We start from the raw sequence: 18,032 nt of genomic DNA, 5'->3' as shown, positions 1-18,032 counted from the left end.
TAAAAGATCAGGACCCTGCCCTTAGATCTCAATCAATCTTCATCACTTCCATAGAGGACCATATCCTAAGACATATTCAAACTTCAGGTTAGAGTTTGAATATATGAGCTTTAATATATATGGGGGACACAAACATTGGTCAGAAACAGTCTAACTGTAGCAACCTGCCTCTATAGGCAATCCTTTGACACACTGGTGGAGCTCCCAAAGTTTATTTAAAAATATATATATACAACAGTCTTTTAAGAACATAAACACTGAGATGCAATGCCACTGCCTCCAACTATAATCTTCCTGCTCCAGCCTCCTAAGTGCTGAGATTACAAGTATGTATCACCATGCCTACTCATATTTTTCTAATGATGCAATCCAATAAACCAATGTCATTCAACACCATTAACATGCATAAGGGAATTGGTCGAGAAAACCAAATTTGAAATATAGAAATGATCCTGGGAGGAGCTAGAGGGGCTGCATTTGTTTGTACCTAGAAGACTGGGCATGACACAATAAAAGCAGAGTCCTCAATCACCTGAAAACTGGCAGATAATGTGAGAACAGACTGGGTGCTACTGAGGGTTCTTCCAGATAAATACTAACTCAAATACAATCATCACCAGCTCAGAGAATGTTAGCTTCTGATTCAGCTAACATGGCTACACAGTAATCTCAGTTATGATCTGTACTTTACTATGATCATCCTTGAAAATTCTACCACAGCACATCTTGAAGATGAGTGTTTCAATAAGGATTGGGCAGATGGCTCAGTTGGTAACAGTGGCACACACCTATAATCCCAGGACAGGGGAGGCAGAGACAGGAGGATCCCTGGGGCTCACCAATACACACAGGTGCCCTCATATATACAAACACTCATAAATACCTGCACAAGCACCACACACATGTAAAACATGACAGATATCTTAAAGGGGAGCGACAAAATGAGCATTTCCAGCTAAAAAATGAACAATGAACTAGACAAGACATTTTAGATTTTTATCATTCAACATGACTCTATCAGTAAAAGCTACTAAGCAGAGCTGGAAAGATTGCCTAGTGGTTAAGGCACTTGCCTGAGAAGCCTAAGGACCATGTTTGACTCCAGATCCCACTTATGCCAGATGCACAAAGGTGAGGCAAGCGCAAGGTCGCACATGGCCACTAAGTGGCACAATCATCTGGAGTTCAATTGCAGTCACTGAAACATGCCAAATCTCTCTCTCTTAAAAAAAAATTAATATAAAAAAAGTTTAAACTACTAAGCCAATGTTTTGAATTACTAGTCTATATCTTTTTATTACACCCCCAAGTCAGCCAGCAGATTAATATTCCCAGAACTCCATTACTCCACTATTAAAATGATTATTCTGGCTTGTGAATCAAGCACAAATTTTTTTTGCCTAGCATTCAGGTAAGTCCAGTCAACCTTCCAAAATCTTGTGGATTTGGATTCTAAAGATTCTACCAGTAATGGATCAAAAATATGTTTAGGTGCTATTCTGAACAGATTTCCTGTACAGAGTTTCCCCTGTCATTCCCTAATCAATAACAGCTATTCATATACCATTCACGTTGTGTATAGGTATTGTAAGTCATCTAAAGATGATTTAAAGCCTAGGGGAGGATGTGCAGTTTTCCTATGCAAATATTTTACACATTATTTCCTGTGAGGGACTTGAGCATGTGCAGATTGGGAGGTACTAAGGTGGAATGCTTTTCCAAACATTAACACTTATCCCAAATTCAAAGCTCACCTCTGCTCCTTGCCAGACAGCCAACAAGCCCTTTTCTCTCCTCTCCACTTGCGATGCTAAGCTCTTCCCCTCTTGTGTTCCATCTCCTTCATGAGGCATTCTCTGATGATGTCACACAGGCTGGTTTCTCCTTCAGTCAACATCTCTGCCTTAAGAACTTATTATTGTTCCAGAAGCTCAGAGGATCCCTTCCTCCCAATTTCTTTGTTCACTGTTGTCTATGAATTAGACTTCAATCAGCTTATTACTTAGTGTCCTAGTTTATTAACATGCCATGCTGTATTTGTGGGAAAGGTCCTTAAATGGCTTATTTACTACTTGCTTCTTGAGTGCAATCTTAACTGTAAGCGGTCGTCCTTAGAAATCCAAACTCACACATCATTTATAACCATCCCAACTACACAGTGAAGGGCCAGACAATTTTTGTACTAATTGATGTTAAAAATATGTTCTTTATGCCAGACGTGGTGGTGCACACCTTTAATCCCAGCACTCGGGAGGCAGGGGTAGGAGGATCATGGTGAGTTCAAGGCCAGCCTGAGACTACGGAGTGAATTCCAGGTCAGCCTGGACTAGAATGAAACCTTACCTCAAAAAAAAAAAAAAAAATGTTCTTTACAATAAGACTTGTGAATCTACACTTTTGTACCTTTCTTGGAAGGATCCAAAAAATAAGTGACAAGAACTTGTTACCCTTGAGATATTTTGTCCAGGTGCCTGGCATCGTACCTTTAGCTATAATTTGCTGGGCAGACACATCTATGGAATTCCTACTGTTTCAGGTCTATTTAAGGTGGGGCCTTAACTCTGGTCGTCTCCCCAACATTAATTATTGTATTGTGCACATAATTAACAGTAAGTTTGTGTCATGTGAAGTAATGAATCCTAGTAGCCTACCTGCCTTCAAGCAGCTTCTCCATTTTAATGGGATGGGTGTCGGGGAATTACAGATGACAAACCAGCAAGGTAGTTTCAGAACATAAATGCTAGGGAGAAATAAAACAAGATAGTGCCGCAAATGGTGTACTCGCGTTAGCGGACTCAGAATTCCACACCCCCCCCCCGGCCCCGCCGCCCACCCCAGTGGAGTTCAGCGATCCATCAGCACGGCTGTGCTTAGAGGCGGCCTGGGGGGACTCACGTCAGTCTCGCCCGCCACCCTCCCGCTCCTACACAGGGCTTCATTCAAGGCGCTGGCGCACCCAGCTTTCTCTCGGCCGGGAGGAGGATTCCCAGCGGTCGGTCCTGAAAGCGCCCGGCGCTGCGCCCGACCCGCCGCGGAGGCTCAGGAACTGTCCGAGAAAGTTCCCGCGACCGCGGACGCCCGTTCCACGGGCCAGGCCGACTCACCCAGGCGCCGGCCGCAGGTGTTCCCGGCAGGGCGGAGCCGCAAAGTTTTCAAGCATCCTCGCTGCGGGTCCCGGGGACCGAGGAGGAGCGCGGAGGAGGAGGAGGAGGACCTGACGCGGACGCACCGGCGCGCGCCAGCCGGGGTGGACGGCGGCCCCCCGGAGCCCTGCGTCAGGCGGAAGGGCCTCGAGGCGTCCACCCACGTCCGTCCCGCGGCGGGGAGGGACGGGCACTCGGGACAGCGACCCTCCTCCACGCCGCCGGGGGCCTCGCGACCCGAGGGGGCCGCCGCCAGCCCCGCCCCCGGCGCCCACGCTGTCCTCTCCCCTCACCCCCACCCCCACGGCGCGCGACGCCGTCCGGGCGCGCGAGTGCGCGGCGCGCAGAGGAGGCGAGGGGCGAGCGAGCGGGCGGGCGCGGGAAGGCGAGGGGAGGGGAGGGGAGGGCAGGGGAGGGGACGCGCGGGCGGGCGGGCGGGGAAGGCGCGTGCGCACAGGCGGCGCGGCCGGCACGCGGCGCTCGCGCTCCCCGCTTAAATGAGCCGAGGCTCGCGGCGCCCGCCTGTTCCGAGGAGGAGTCCGCGGGCGCAGCCGGCTGGCCGTGCCCGTCCGTGCCCGCCCGTCCGTCGGCCCTACCCGGGTCTCGCGGGCGGTCTTGTGGACGCGTCTCACGGGGCAGCAGGCGGCGGCCGTCGGGGAGAGAGAGAGAGAGAGAGAGCGAGGCTTCCCGGGCATGGCGGGTCGCAGGACCTGACACGGGCCAGTCGCCCGTGCTTGGAGATGGGGACGGAGCTGCGGGACCGCCGCGCCGGCCCGTGACTGCCGCCCGGGACCGCCGTCCCCGCCGCCTGCGCTCCTCGCGAGGAGCCGACCCTCGGGGACCATGGCCCTGGAGCAGCTCTGCCCGGTTCTCAAAGGTAAGCGCCCGGCCACCGCGGACGGCGCCCCCTGCGGGCCAGCCGACCCGCCTTCGCGCCCCTTGCCCGCGCGCCTCTTTGTCTGGCGGGCTCGCTGCAGCCGCCCGCGCCCCGCTTCGCCTCGGCTCGCGCGGCGCGGGCGCTGGGACGGACGCGGGCGGCGGAGGCCGGCGGCGCCCCGCGGGCCCCTGAGCCCTCGCGCCTCGCGGGAGACTCCCACGCCGGCTTCGCCAGACCTGCGGCACGGAGCCGGGGCCGGCGGGTCTCCGATCCGATGCCACCGAGTCATGACGGGCCGACGATCAGATTAAAAAGACCCCCGGTGCCCCCGGCGCAGACTTCATGGAGCGGGTTTTGTGTTTGGTGGTTTTGTTGGTTGTTTTTTTTTTTGTTTTGTTTTTGTTGTGTTTTGTTTTGTTGTGTTTTGTTTTTCCCGAAAAGCCCCCGCGACGTCGGCACCTCCCGGTGGCCCGCGGCGGAGGGAGCCCCGTGGGTTGGTCGGTCGGTCGGTCGGTCGGTCGGCAGGATCCCACCTGCTGCGGCCCGGGAGGCTGCGGCACGACTGCGGGCTCCGGGGGCGGCGCGCGAACCCGGCTCCGCTCGGCCCGGCCTGGCCCCGGGAAGGCGGTGGCGGCGGCGGCTGCTGCTGCCGCTGCGGGCCGCGTCTCGGGCGCTCCCTGACCCGTACACCCCGCGCTCCCTCGCCAAGGATCTCAGCATCCCGGAGCTGTAAATCGTATTTCTTGTACCGAGAATTAAAACGGTCTAGGGCATAGGACGGCTTGACCAAGCGCACACGGCTCTGGCAGGTTTGCATTTCCCGGGAGGAGTTGTCTTAGATAAAAATTTATGTATATATAGATGATTTAGACTACGAGACAAAGTTCCTCCTGGAAATCGTACTGGAGAAAGCCTTCTGTCAATTCTGCACCGCCCCGTAGTAAAGGACTTTCCTTTTGCTCTAATGATTTCGTTGAAAACTGAAGATCTGAATACTTGCAATATTTTTGTCCCATTTATACTGAGGCGGAAGTTAAGATATTCCACTAATATTTACATGTGGAATTTACTGTTGAATCTTAAATTTATAGGGTTGCAAATTTTGATGTTTGCCTTACTGTGTTAACACCGTTTTACTAGAAAGTTAGATGTAACCTTACTTTTCATTGTAATTGGACACGTTACATTTTAGGCAGGCTTACTTTGTAATTGGTCAAATATTCCTAAATTTGCAATTGACATTGCAGCCAACTAATTTAAATAATTCACCTACCCAAATATATATACTTAACATAGGTTCAGACTGTGCTAACCAGAACTTTGTAGCTGGTGGATATTTCACAGTCAATCCATAAATTCTTAGTGATTCCCTTATTATTACATAAATATAATCTAGTGTCTATATTACAAAAACAGTTCCAAAAATATGTCGTTACCTGTAAGTGCTGATTTATATAGTCTGTCCTTGGAAATGAAGGTTTAGCTTTACTCTTAGGATAAACTCCATGGCCAATCGGATTGCTTAACGGTGCTCCTTGGGCGGGGGCATATCTTTATTCTGGTTGTGAACCCACCATGATAGGGTTGTCAGCATCATAATGACAGCCCGTTTGACAGTAGCCTCCCCACAGGAAATCACCTAGACCTGCTCCATAGCTTTAGCCGCAGAACTGGACAAAATGAGCTTGCTTGGGCAGTCTGTACTCAAGGAATTGCAGCTCTCATGTTTGTGCCCTTGCAGTGGGCACATACTGCCCTCTCTGGCCAATGTGAATTATTGCACCTGCCAGGAATTCTGTAATGACGACCTAGCTACAGTGAAAACACTGTAGTATCTGACTTTAAAAAAATGTTATTCAATCACAGTATTTTTACATTGCAAGAGTGTTCTTAAAGCTCAAGCTAAATTGTGTGTGCAGTTGTTGTCACAGGCTTCATAGAGAGAATAAGCTATTTTTAATTCTACTATATTATGTGCTTGTCAGTGCTAGAATTTGGTCTACAAAGATTCAAAATGTTGCTAACAGAAATTGCGCCTGGGCTTGAGAAAATGGCTCAGCAGTTAAGAAACTTGCCTGAAAAGTCTTAAGGACCCAGATACAATTCGTACAGCTACCTAATGCACATGAAGCCAGGTGAACTAAGTGACACATGCACCTGGAATTTGTTTGCAGTGGCTAGAAGCCCTCTCTCTCTTTCCCCCAAATAAATAAATAAAATAATTTTTTAAAAGTTGTTCCTGCCTGGCATGTTGGTGCATGCCTTTAATCCCAGCCCTTGGGAGGCAACGGTAGAAAGATTGCTGTGAGTTCAAGGCCACCTTGAGACTACATAGTGAATTCCAGATCAGCGTGGGCTGGAGAGATCCTACCTTGAAAAACCAAGAAGGAAAAAAATAAGGAAATGAAGGCTGGAGAGATTGCTCAGTGGTTAAAGACACTTGCTTGAAAAGCTTGACCACCTGGGATTGTAAAGCCAGACACATAAAGTGATATATGCATCTGGAGTTCATCTCCAGCAGTTTGAGGCTCTGGTGCAGTCCCCCTTTCTCTCTAATAAATAAATAAATAATTATTAGCCAAATGTGTGTATTTTATAAAATAATTATTCAATAACAGTTAACAATAAAGCAGTTATCCTTTCCCAGTGCTGCTGTTCACTGTGGGCCCAAGGCATGAGAAAGCATCCCATATGAATTGCTTCCACAGCAAGAGGTTCAACTTTTTAACATTGCATAACTTGTGGCTGGCTACAACCTACCGAAAGCTAAAAGCATTGTTTGGAATATAATGGTCAGTTTTCTAGTAGAACATCAAAAAAAGTTAAGATTTTAAGTAGAAAGAAATTTTTGTCTTTTTTTCTAAGATGACTTTACTTGCACCAGTAAAGACAAAAGGATTATTCTAGGGAATTTAAATTTCTCTCTACAGTATTAGTAAAAGTGAGTACTTCCCTTGGAAATGCTTATTACCGGGCCAAGTGTTAAATAATTTGACACACTGTTGTTTGTCTAAGACGGTGAAGCTCTGTAGTCCTATGAAAGTCTTTCATTAAGGTTATAAACCAGTTGTTGCTTATACTGCAAACTTGCTGAAGGAGAATCCTGTTAAGACACAGTGATATTTCTATGTACACTGTGTTAAATTTATGGTGTAACAGCTTATAGCTTACATTTTGAGGGAAAGTTTCATGGCAGGGAAGGCATGGTGGAAGAGTATGAGGTGAAGCTGATCACATTGCACAGAACAAGCAGGAATTGGGCCACACTATACAACCTCAAGGCCCACTCCTCAGTGACACTATTCCTCCAGAGAAGTTCCAGCTCCTAAATGTCCACAGTCTTCTCAAACAATGCCAACACTAGGGACCCAATGAGGGGATATTTTACATCCAAACCATTATATTCTCGTCAGAGTAATTATTGATGTTAAAAAAATGTATTCCTGGGCTGGGGAAATGGCTTAGCAGTTAAGGCACTTGCCTGTGAAGCCAAAGGTCCCAGGTTCGATCTCCCTTCTGGTCCCATGTAAGCCAGATGCACAAAGGTGAGGCAAGTGCAAGGTCGCACATGCCCACTAGGTGGCACATGTGTCTGGGGTTTGATTTCGGTGACAGATGTGCCAATTCTCAATTTCATACTCACCCTCTCTAAAAATAAAATAAAATAAATGTGTTTCTCAGGTACTTTAGCATCAGGATTGAATTGGAAAAGATCTTAAGAGGGTATTTAACTAGGGGGTTCTAAATTTTCCTTAATATACTGTTATGAAGAAGTACAACAAAACCAGGACAACATTTAAGAGCAAGATTGTTATGGTTGCTGGGAAGTGACCACCCACTTGCTCAACATGTTCACCATATTGCTTATAAAACAGAGTATAGTATACTAATCTGAAGGTTCAATTTTTTTCTGATTAAAATATGTTATAGTAAATAGTCCCAGGATAATGTAATAGAAATTTCAACACTAGAAGATAGGAAGTACTTTGCCTGGTAGTGGTAAAATTTGATGACAGTTGTAGTAGATACGGAAGATGCACTCCTTTGATCAAAATGTAGCATGCAAAACTGCCCTTCTCAGGCTGGAAAGATTGCTTAGTGGTTAAGGTGCTTGCTTGCAAAGTCAAAGGATCCTGGTTCTATTCCCTAGGCCCCACATTAAGCCAGATGCATCTGGATTTCATTTGCAGTGCCTGGAGGCCCTGGCATGCCTATTCTCTCCCTCCCCCTTTCTCAAATAAATAAATATACTGCCCTTCTCACAGCACTAACAGGGTTGACACATTGTGCAGGAAAGAGAAAGCACTTTGGCTAGAGTCACTTTTTTTTTTTTAAATAAAAGTCCCTAGCAGAATGATTCAGCATGTGTAGGCTGCACTGATCTAGGTTCACCATCCATCTTCATTCTCAACTAACAATGTAAGATTGAATTCCATTAATTTGGTTATCTTGTGCTTTGGAATATGTTGATTTTTTTTGAAAAAGTTGTGTTCAGTAATATATGGACTCTACACTCCATTCTCTTTTCATTATAGAAAATAAAAATAAAACAGGGAGACCAGTTAGATAGTTGTTACATTCTGGCATCCAGTGTTAGATTTCACAAGCCTTATGTTTTCTGCTTACATGCTTACAACAGGAAGGCTTAGACATGTTTAGTTAATAACAAAGATACATTGACCAGGTTGAGAAAAACAACTATAGAGAATGAGAATCTGAAAGAAGGGAAAGACCTCAATTCATGTCCCATTCCCTGGCTTATAGTCACACAAAAATCTGGGTTGTGTACATGGCTACTGATGTGTAAGTTCATCTGTAAGTACATCTCTCTGTAATGCATGCAGTTAGGTTCCTGCTTGGTCACTTCATGCATTCATCTAATTTTGTGGGATGCTGTTGTGGGCCTGGCAGTCTGCTAGGCAATGAAGATGTGGCAGACAGACAAGGTTCTTCTTTCTAGTAAGAACAGACAGTAAGTACACACACCTCAAAATCAGGTAATGAAAATCAAGATGAAGAAGGAAATGGAGAGCTGATTTAGATACTGGGGAAGCCTCAAAAGACCTGAAAGCGGGCTGGAGAGATGGCTTAGCAGTTAAGCGCTTGCCTGTGAAGCCTAAGGACCCCAGTTCGAGACTCAATTCCCCAGGACCCACATTAGCCAGATGCAAAAGGGGGTGCACGCATCTGGAGTTTGTTTGCAGTGGCTGGAAGCCCTGGCGTGCCCATTCTCTCTCTCTCCCTCCCTCTTTCTCTGTCACTCTCAAATAAATAAATAATAAACAAAAATTTAAAAAAAAAAAGACCTGAAAGAAGGAAGGGATCAGCCAGGTGGTGCTCAATTCTAGACAGAAGCAGGGGTTAGTCCCTAAGCTAAGAACTATATTTTTTTAAAAAATTATTTTGTCAGGCGTGGTGGTGCACACCTTTAATTCCAACACCTAGGAGGCAGAGGTAGGAGGAGCGCCATGAGTTCAAGGCCACCCTGAGACTACAGAGTGAATTTCAAGTCAGCCTGAGCTAGAATGAGACCTTACCTTGAAAAAAAATTTTTTTTTTTTTGTAATGGGAAGAATGCCTGTTGAAAGTAATGGGGGGGAGGGGGAAGGAAAGAAAGTAATTGGGAGGTCAGAGGTAATCAGGTGTCAAGATTATGTAAGACTTCCAACGACAGTGTATGGAAAATGGATTTATTCTATTAAATGTAATGGGACTTTATTGGAAGAATTTTATGAAAGGCCTTGGTGTGGTCTGATTTATATTTGGAATGGTAACTGCCTGCTGCATGCACAACAGGCCATAAGGGACTATAGCAGAAACTTCTGATTGTCACCAAATACCCTTTTTACTCTCACTTGGTAATTCTCTGGATTTTAGTTAAGTATACAGTTACCAAAAATAAAGATGACTTCCCAGCCTCTGTTGGGATTAAGTATGGCCATGTGACTACTGAGCTGGAAAATAAAGAATAAAACTGTTACTTTGTTATTTAACTATTTTACATTTAGATGATTGTAGATTCTGGACCATGTTTTTAAGAGAAGAGGAAATACTCTGTTGTGTCTTCATGCTAACCAGGACGCAGGCACAGTAACTGAAGAATAGCTGACTGTACACCATTCATAGTAAGTCAGATGACCTTAGAGGTGAAAATCTCATGCAGAGTTTAGATGCCTAGTAATGACAACGTCAGATTCTGAGTTTGAGATAGAGGACCATAGACAAACTGCTCTTTGGTGCCAAGACTGTTATTTAATACCAGGAGAAAATGGTAGGCTCCAAGAGAAAGGAGCTCTGGAACTCTTGGGTAAGAGGAAGGAGAGAGTTTTAAAGGTTCTGAGGGAAAGGAGGAAGGATATTGCGCTGCTAGTGAGGAACCTTGACATGACTGAGGTGGGGGTGGGTGGAGGAGGTAACATTCCTTTTTTCTCAGTTTAAGTGCAGTGCAATTTACCCAATTTAACCATAACTTGTAATTCCCCAGACCTATTCTGAGCATAACTGGTGAGAGGCGGGGAGAAGAGTCAGCTCCCTTGAAACCTTAACATTTCCAGTCTTTTTGTTTACATTTTTAATTAATTTTTTAATATTTTATTTAGTTGCTAGGAGAGAGAGGGAATGAGAATGGGTGTGCCAGAGCCTGTAGTCACTGCAAACTCAGGTTTTACATGAGTACTGAGGAATCAAACTTGGGTCATTAGGTTTTGCAGGCAAGTGCCTTAACCACTAAGCCATCTCTCTAGCCCCTTTGTTTACATTTTTAAAAGAACAGAGATGACTTTATAGGAAAGGTAATAGAAAGGGGAAGCCTGGGGGTGGTGATGATGTGAAGTGAACCTATCTCTAACTGCTTTGTGCTGGATTGAAGTGTAATGGGGTCAGGAGGCCTCTCCATCAAGGTGAGGATGTCTGTGTGGCATGTTGGGGTGTGGTCTGGATGAATTAGTTAGCATACTACAGAGGCACCTATGGATGTAAGAATCAAAATAGCTATTGAGAGGGTAACAACATGTTATTTTTAAAACATTTGGAATTGGATATGCTGTCAAAAATTGTATGAGTTGAATAAGCAAGTTAAAGACAAAACTAGCATCATCAGAGAAGCATCCATACTCATGAGAGAAAGCAGAAAAACCTCACTAAAGGTGAGCCCAGGCATACAAAAAGAAAAAATACACACACACACACACACTCTTAGTGCATGGTAGCTCACACCTGTAATCCCAGCATTCAAGAGGCCAGGGCAAGTGAATCACCATGAGTTCCCTGTCCTAGAGTGAGACCCTGTCTCAAAAAAAAGGAAAAGAAAATTAGCTCAGGAAGTAAGCAAGGTCTCAAGCATTGGTCTTGCTTAAAAAGGAATATACCTAGAAGAACTATAACATAGAACAGGAGTTACAACTTGTCACAGAGATATTAAGTCATATACAGAGAAAAATATAATTGGTTGGTTATTTTTTCTTAAGTTTAACATAGCCCAGGATATTTTTCTCTGTACATGTAATGTTGAATTTTCCACAATTGCTGAAGTCAGATATTGAAGTTATAATACAGATGTGGCTTCTTCTGGGAGCCTCAGTTTATGGTTCCATTTTGACCAAGCATAACATATGGTACATTGGACAAATACTGCCATTGTCCCGAGTTGCTAGGAGTCTTACTTCTAAGGTCTGCGATAAGCTGAGATAGACAGGAAGGCAGCTCTTCAGGAGAGAGAGAATTAAATGAGATATAAGGATACTCCTAGATCACATTAATCTATTAGCCATTATGATCCAAATCTGATATTCTGAAAATACATCTGCATACATATACATCCTCTGTATTTGACATGACATTTACATGTAACACATAATAGGAGTATCATACCAACAGTTTAAGTAGTGAAAATGGTGGGACGTAGAAGGGCACACCTTTAAATTCCAGCACTCATGATGTAGAGGTAGAAGGATCACAGTGAGTTGCAGGCCAGCCTGAGACTATGCGGTGAGTTCCAGGTCAGCCTAGTCTAGAGGGAAATCTTACCTCAAAGAAAAGTGGGGGGGGGCGGGAGTAGTGTAAATGAAGGCAGTAAGTGAAGAAACATGAATATTATCTGAAGAAATAAGGGAAGCAGGCATCTTTTTTTTTTCTTGGCAGCTTAATTAAATTTAAGGTTAGCTCTGTTTTTACCACTTAAGAATATCTTGAGCAACATATGGAACATCTTGGACAATTTTAAATTATTTAAACATGAATAAATTTAGTTTTGAAGTTTTTAGTTATATTAAAGGTAATTTTTTTACAGTATGGTATATCAAGAATGAATTTTTCTTTTTCAAGGTAGGGTATCACTCTAGCCCAGACTGACCTGGAATTCACTATGGAGTCTCAGGGTGGCCTCGAACTCACAGTGATCCTCCTACTGCTGCCTCTTGAGTGCTGGGATTAATGGCGTATGCCACCGTGCCCAGCTTTCTTTTTTTTTATTTTTTTCTCTTTTTAATGAGAGAGAAAATTGGTGCACCAGTCACACATATACCACCTTGTGTGTTTGTGCAACATTGCATACTGGTGTCAGCTTGTCTGTCTGGCTTACATGGAATCTGGAGAGTCAAACATGGTCCTTAGACTTCGCAGGCAAGCACCTGGACCACTAAGCCATCTATCCAGCCCTGAATATAATTTCATGGGTTTTAGATGTCTCATTTAGTAAAATGATAAAACAAAAACACTTTCTTTTTATGCCTTATTTGTAACATTACTAAAAGTAAACAAGTATTTAAGAAAACCTTATTGTTGTGAATGGAAAAATCAGGCATTAGTCCTATTTTTGAATAATGAATTTTTGATCTTAGACATGTAATAACCTTTAATTACAATAAGTATGTAATCTTTATTCAGTTTAATTCAAAACCTTTTTTTAACAGAACTTAACCAGAAATTTAATAATCTCTAATATAAGCTTTTTTAACTCAGTAGGTCTCTTCCTATATTATTATTGCTATTATAAAATTTAGAAAATATTTTGTAAATATTTGCTTGTTGCTTGTGTGTGTTTGTGCATGTGTGTACAGATGTACATAGGGAGGTGAGAGGACAACCTCAAGGTGCTTGAACCTACATTGAAACAGATTTCATTGTTGTTTTGTTACTGTGTATACCACACTAGCTAGCCTGCAAGCTTCCACAATCTCTTCTCACTCTGCATTAGGCTTTATGTGAATGCTGGGAGAATTGAACTCATTTCCACAGGCTTGCAAGCAAGTGGCTTTAACCATTGAGCAATTTTCCCAGGCCCTAGCACTTTTTAAAATGAAAGGCCAAGTACTGAGAAGTAACAGTGCCATTCAGCACTAAATAAGACATCACCCTCCAAGGTTCAGGGACCATTGCCGAAGAGTTGGTGGAAAGCAAGAGGCAAAGGAAGGGAAAGAGTGCTTGCAGTACTGTCCAGACACAAAATGGCCTTAATATTCATGACCTCACTGTGGCTTACATGACCAACACAAGACCTGCATAATAGGAGGGGGGAAAAGATGATATCAAAATAGAAGAGGGACTAGTTGGAAAGAAGGAATACATTGGAGGCTGACTTGAGAGGAGAAGGAGGGAATGTGATGGCAGGGGATTATGATTGTTATAGAAATTGTCAATAAAAAAATTTAAGAGAAAAAAATGAAAAGCCAGAAAACTGTAATTAGGAACACTTAAAATAAAAACTTAGGAATCTGTATCTGAAAGATATGAAGCATGTATATCATATCTTAAACAGTCCTACATTTTATTAATACAGCAAACTCAAATGAATTACTTGTTGAAGATTTCAGTCTTACTATAATAATCATTTAGAAACCCTTAAAACACCTAACATTGTAGTAAATGTGAACAAGTATTTATTCTTTTTAAAGCTAAAACTACAGATGAATTATTGTTATAAACATACTGTATTGTGATTTTAGCAGTTTAAAATACATACATATCCTAAAATTAGCCCTCGATGACCACAGATTTTGTTATATGGTGGTTTTTTTTTTTAACATAGACACATAAAGACAGACCGCATCAAAAGAACATGACAGGAGTGGCCAGCTTGACAGCATGACATGATTGAACATTTAACATGATAAAAACGAACAGAGACTTTAAGTTTTTTATTTATTTTCAAGAAGAGAGATTGAGAATAGGAACAGGCATGCCAAGGCATCTTGCCACTGCACAGACTCCAGATGCTGCATGTATCACTTTGTTCATCTGTCTTTGTTTGGAAATTGAGGAATAGAATCCAGGCCATCAAGCAAGCACCTTTAACTGCTGAGACATCTCTCCAACCAGAAAAGAGACTTAAAAAAAAACTGGAGAGATGGCTTAGCAGTTAAGGAAGGCACTTTCCTGTGAAGCCTAAGGATGCTTGTTCAAATCTCCAGGTCCCGCATAGACAGGCACGCAGTGGCACAAGCATGCAATGTTGGCACATGCGCACTAGAGGGTGCACTTGTCTGGAGTTCATTCACAGTGGGTGAAAGGCTCTGGCACACCCATTCTTTCTCTCTCTACGTGTCTCTCTCTCAGAAATAAAAATAAACATTCAGGCATGATGGTGCACACCTTTAATCCCAGCACTTAGGAGGCAGAGTTAGGAGGATCACTGTGAGTTTGAGTCCACCCTGAAACTACATAGTGAATTCCAGTTCAGCCTGGAATAAACCCTATCTTGAAAAACCATAAATAAATAAATGTAACTCAAACTAAGATCTGACAGGGATTTGAGTTACTTAGCAATCTCAGTTTACATGAGCATTCACTTATAACCCAGTACCATATAAACAGGATACAAATATGAGCACATGTATACACCCTTAAGGCCTAGCTTTCAGTTAGATTTACCATTTGTCAGTTTAAACTTAAAAAGTTTCTGATTATATCCACCATAGCACTCAGCAATCCTTAATCTAAAATCTGTACATGTATGAGTGTTGAGAAAACTTTAATCTTAAAGAAAGAGCTAAACCTGGAATTTTTTTAAAAAATTTTTGACAGCTTCCATAAGTATAGACAATAAACAATGAGAAGTCCTTCCCACCACTCCCATTCTCCCCCTTCCAATTCATGTCTCTTTTATTTTGATATCATCGTCTTTTCCTGTTGTTATGAAGGCCTTGCTAGGTAGTGTCGGGCACTGAGAGGTCATGAATATCAAGGCCATTTTGTGTCTGGAAGATTGCATTATAAGAAATCTTATCCTTCTTTTGCCTCTTATATTCTGTCTGCTACCTCTTCCATATATGGATGCTGAACCTAGGAGAGTAGAGATGTCTCAGTGCTGAAAATTCCACTGTCACTTCTTAGCACTATAGTGACTTAAAGTCACTCTAGTGGTCACTGCTATCTGAAAAAAGAATTTTCTCTAACAGATAAAATAGAGCCAGGTGTGGTGGCACACGCCCTTAATCCCAGCACTCGGGAGGCAGAGGTAGGTGGATCACCTTGAGTTCAAGGCCACCCTGAGACTACATGTGAATTCCAGATCAGCCTGGACTAAAGTGAGACCCTACCTTGAAAAACCAAAAATAAAAATTTTAAATTTAAAAAAGTGAGAATAGCATTAATATATGGGTATACACATTTGCTTACAGGACGGTTTGTTGGGCATAATACACACATTTAGCCAGACAACCACAGGCATTACACTACCCCCCTAGGTCTCATGACCTCCCAGCCATAGGTTTTTGAGTAGGTTTTCAGTTCCAAGCATGTATTCTCTCCCCATAGAGTGGGCCTTCAGTCCAATTTGAGAGTTGTTGGTTTTTCCCATAACAGATATGCACTATTGTACCAGTTGGCATATTTGGCTTGCAGACATAAAGCTTGCAGGGTCCACTGCTGTTTAACACCATTGCTGACTTCTGTCTCCCAAAGGGCTGCAGCATAGTCCTTTCTAGCTCTAGCTTTATTATTATTATTTTTTTTCTTGTACACAATGTGTATACAGCCATGTTGGTCCCATCATTAGCTTCCTCCATGTTCTTCCCTCTCTGCAGGAACCCTCCTCATTGGAGAATGTGGGTCATGCATTGTGGGGTTAGCCATCAGTTATGGATAAGAGGCAGTGTCTCTCTGCATAACATCCCAACATAAGACTAACAATCTTTCTGCCCCCCCTTCCGCAAATTTCCCTGAGCCATGATGGGCTCATTTTAGGTCTACTTCAGTGATGAGATCTTTGGAGCCTCTGTGCCTTTGTAGCTTCTTGGCAGCTAGTCAACAGGGAGGAGTAAACATGAAAAAAAAATTAAGTTTTTTATTTATTTCCTTATGAGAGAGAACAAGAAATGGGTGCACCAGGGTCTCTAATCATTGCAAATGAACTCCAGATGTGTGTGCCATCCTATGCATTTGGCTTTACATGTTTACATGAATACTGGGGAATCAAACCCAGTTCCTTAGCTTTGAGGCAAGTACCTTAACCACTTAACCATCTCTCCACCCCCTCAATATGGAATTTTTAAAGTGACATTTTCCCTTGCTTCTCAGAAGCCTTGGCAATGGCAGCAGGGATTATGTGGGAAGGATCATTCAGCATGAGTAGGCCAGCAGAGTTGCTAGAATGCCTTCCTTCTTCCTCCCCCACCAAGTTTACCTGGTGACTCAATCCATTTGACTGCCTGCCTTCATGATGACCAGTAAATGTAGACTGTGTGCATACGTACATATATACAGACTGTACATGTGTAATGTGGTATATGTATGGTGTGATAAGGTGCCCTGTGTGCTTGCTTACCATGGTGACCAGAGAGGACTGTCAAGTGTCCAGCTTCATTGCTCTTCCACCTACTCTATTTTGTTTAAATTTTTTTTGTTCATTTTTTATTTATTAATTTGAGAGTGACAGAGAGAGAAAGAGATAGAGAGAGAGAGATTGAGAACGGGCGCGCCAGGGCCTCCAGCCACTGCAAACGAACTCCAGACGCGTGCGCCCCCTTGTGCATCTGGCTAACGTGGGTCCTGGGGAACCGAGCCTCGAACCTGGGTCCTTAGGCTTCACAGGCAAGCGCTTAACCGCTAAGCCATCTCTCCAGCCCACCTACTCTATTTTGATCTGGAGTTTCTTCACTGATTATGGAAATAAAAGGGCACAGACAATTCTCATTTCTCGGCTCACCTGCAGGATTGGGGTTATAGGTGTGCAAAGCCATTCCCAACTGGAGATTCCTAAAGCTGGTGGTCTTGGGCTTATGCAGGAAGTACACTTAACCCCTGAATAAACTCTTGTCTTGGGTTTACTTCTTTTTAAAGGCAGACTTGGGAATTGCAGGTGAAAGCTGTGACTCTATGAATCACACATTTTGATCATTCTCTGCTCAGGAAAAAAAACTGGAAACTTTCATATATAATCAGGACAAAGAGGAACACTGCCCTAGCTAGTTATCCTGGTATCTCAGTGAGAGGAGCTAGGAAGAAAAGGCTGTATTTGTGTGGAAGAAGACATTTTGAACATAGGAGTGAGTGCTTGTTACTTCTTTAGACTCTGTAAGCAACCAGTAGGGGTGGAGAACATTGAAAGGTTGATGACCTTTCTTGGAAGCCACAGTTTTGAAAGTTTGGCACTGAATCTTGGGCCTGAGGTGCAGAGAAAAGTGTGAAAACATGGTGGGGAGTAGAGGAAGCGTAACAGGTAAGAGATGATTTGAAGCCCTAGCAAGCAGGAGGAATAACTTAATGGAGATATTGCCATTTGCCTTCACACTGTGTAAACTTATTTACAAAACAAAAATCAACATTTTTAAGGAAAGAGAGACCCATTTTGAATTCTGTTTTTAGCTTTAGAAGGGCAAGATGTCTGGGGGAAGGTTAATCTCTGGCAGTTGATCAGATTAAGAGAAATAAAAGGTGTGACTATCTTCTCACCTCTATATCCTCTGGGTGTGTGATTTTCCAAACACACACACACACACACACACACACACACCTCTCTGAGAGGAGATCAAGTGCTTTTGGGACAAAGGAAGTTCTGCACCCCTGCCAGGGGGTCA

General features: G+C 43.5%; 1 protein-coding gene and 1 long non-coding RNA gene across 4 annotated transcripts in view; one reads left to right on the top strand and one right to left on the bottom strand.

The window, feature by feature from the left end:
• The window catches only part of LOC123454171, a 58,201-nt gene extending 54,976 nt beyond the window's left edge, over positions 1-3,225 (bottom strand). Inside the window, exons 1-3 of the long non-coding RNA XR_006633201.1 lie at positions 3,105-3,225; positions 2,652-2,740; positions 1,755-1,903 (exon numbers count right to left, since the gene is read on the bottom strand). This is a non-coding gene — a long non-coding RNA (uncharacterized LOC123454171). The remainder of the gene's footprint in view (positions 1-1,754; positions 1,904-2,651; positions 2,741-3,104) is intronic.
• Positions 3,226-3,737: 512 nt separating this feature from the next.
• Positions 3,738-18,032, top strand: part of Neto2 (neuropilin and tolloid like 2) — an 86,924-nt gene continuing 72,629 nt past the window's right edge. Inside the window, exon 1 of one of the 3 annotated variants that reach the window (XM_045137862.1) lies at positions 3,738-4,020. In XM_045137862.1, the coding sequence (XP_044993797.1) occupies positions 3,987-4,020 (34 nt within the window). In that variant the 5' untranslated portion in view covers positions 3,738-3,986. The remainder of the gene's footprint in view (positions 4,021-18,032) is intronic. The other 2 variants (XM_045137861.1, XM_045137871.1) reach the window with 2 other exon arrangements.

The sequence above is a fragment of the Jaculus jaculus genome, chromosome 1 (assembly GCF_020740685.1).
Source record: "Jaculus jaculus isolate mJacJac1 chromosome 1, mJacJac1.mat.Y.cur, whole genome shotgun sequence".
Lineage (NCBI taxonomy): Eukaryota > Metazoa > Chordata > Mammalia > Rodentia > Dipodidae > Jaculus > Jaculus jaculus.
Note: the sequence above shows the minus strand (reverse complement) of the source record. Positions and strands in the feature narration are given on the sequence as shown.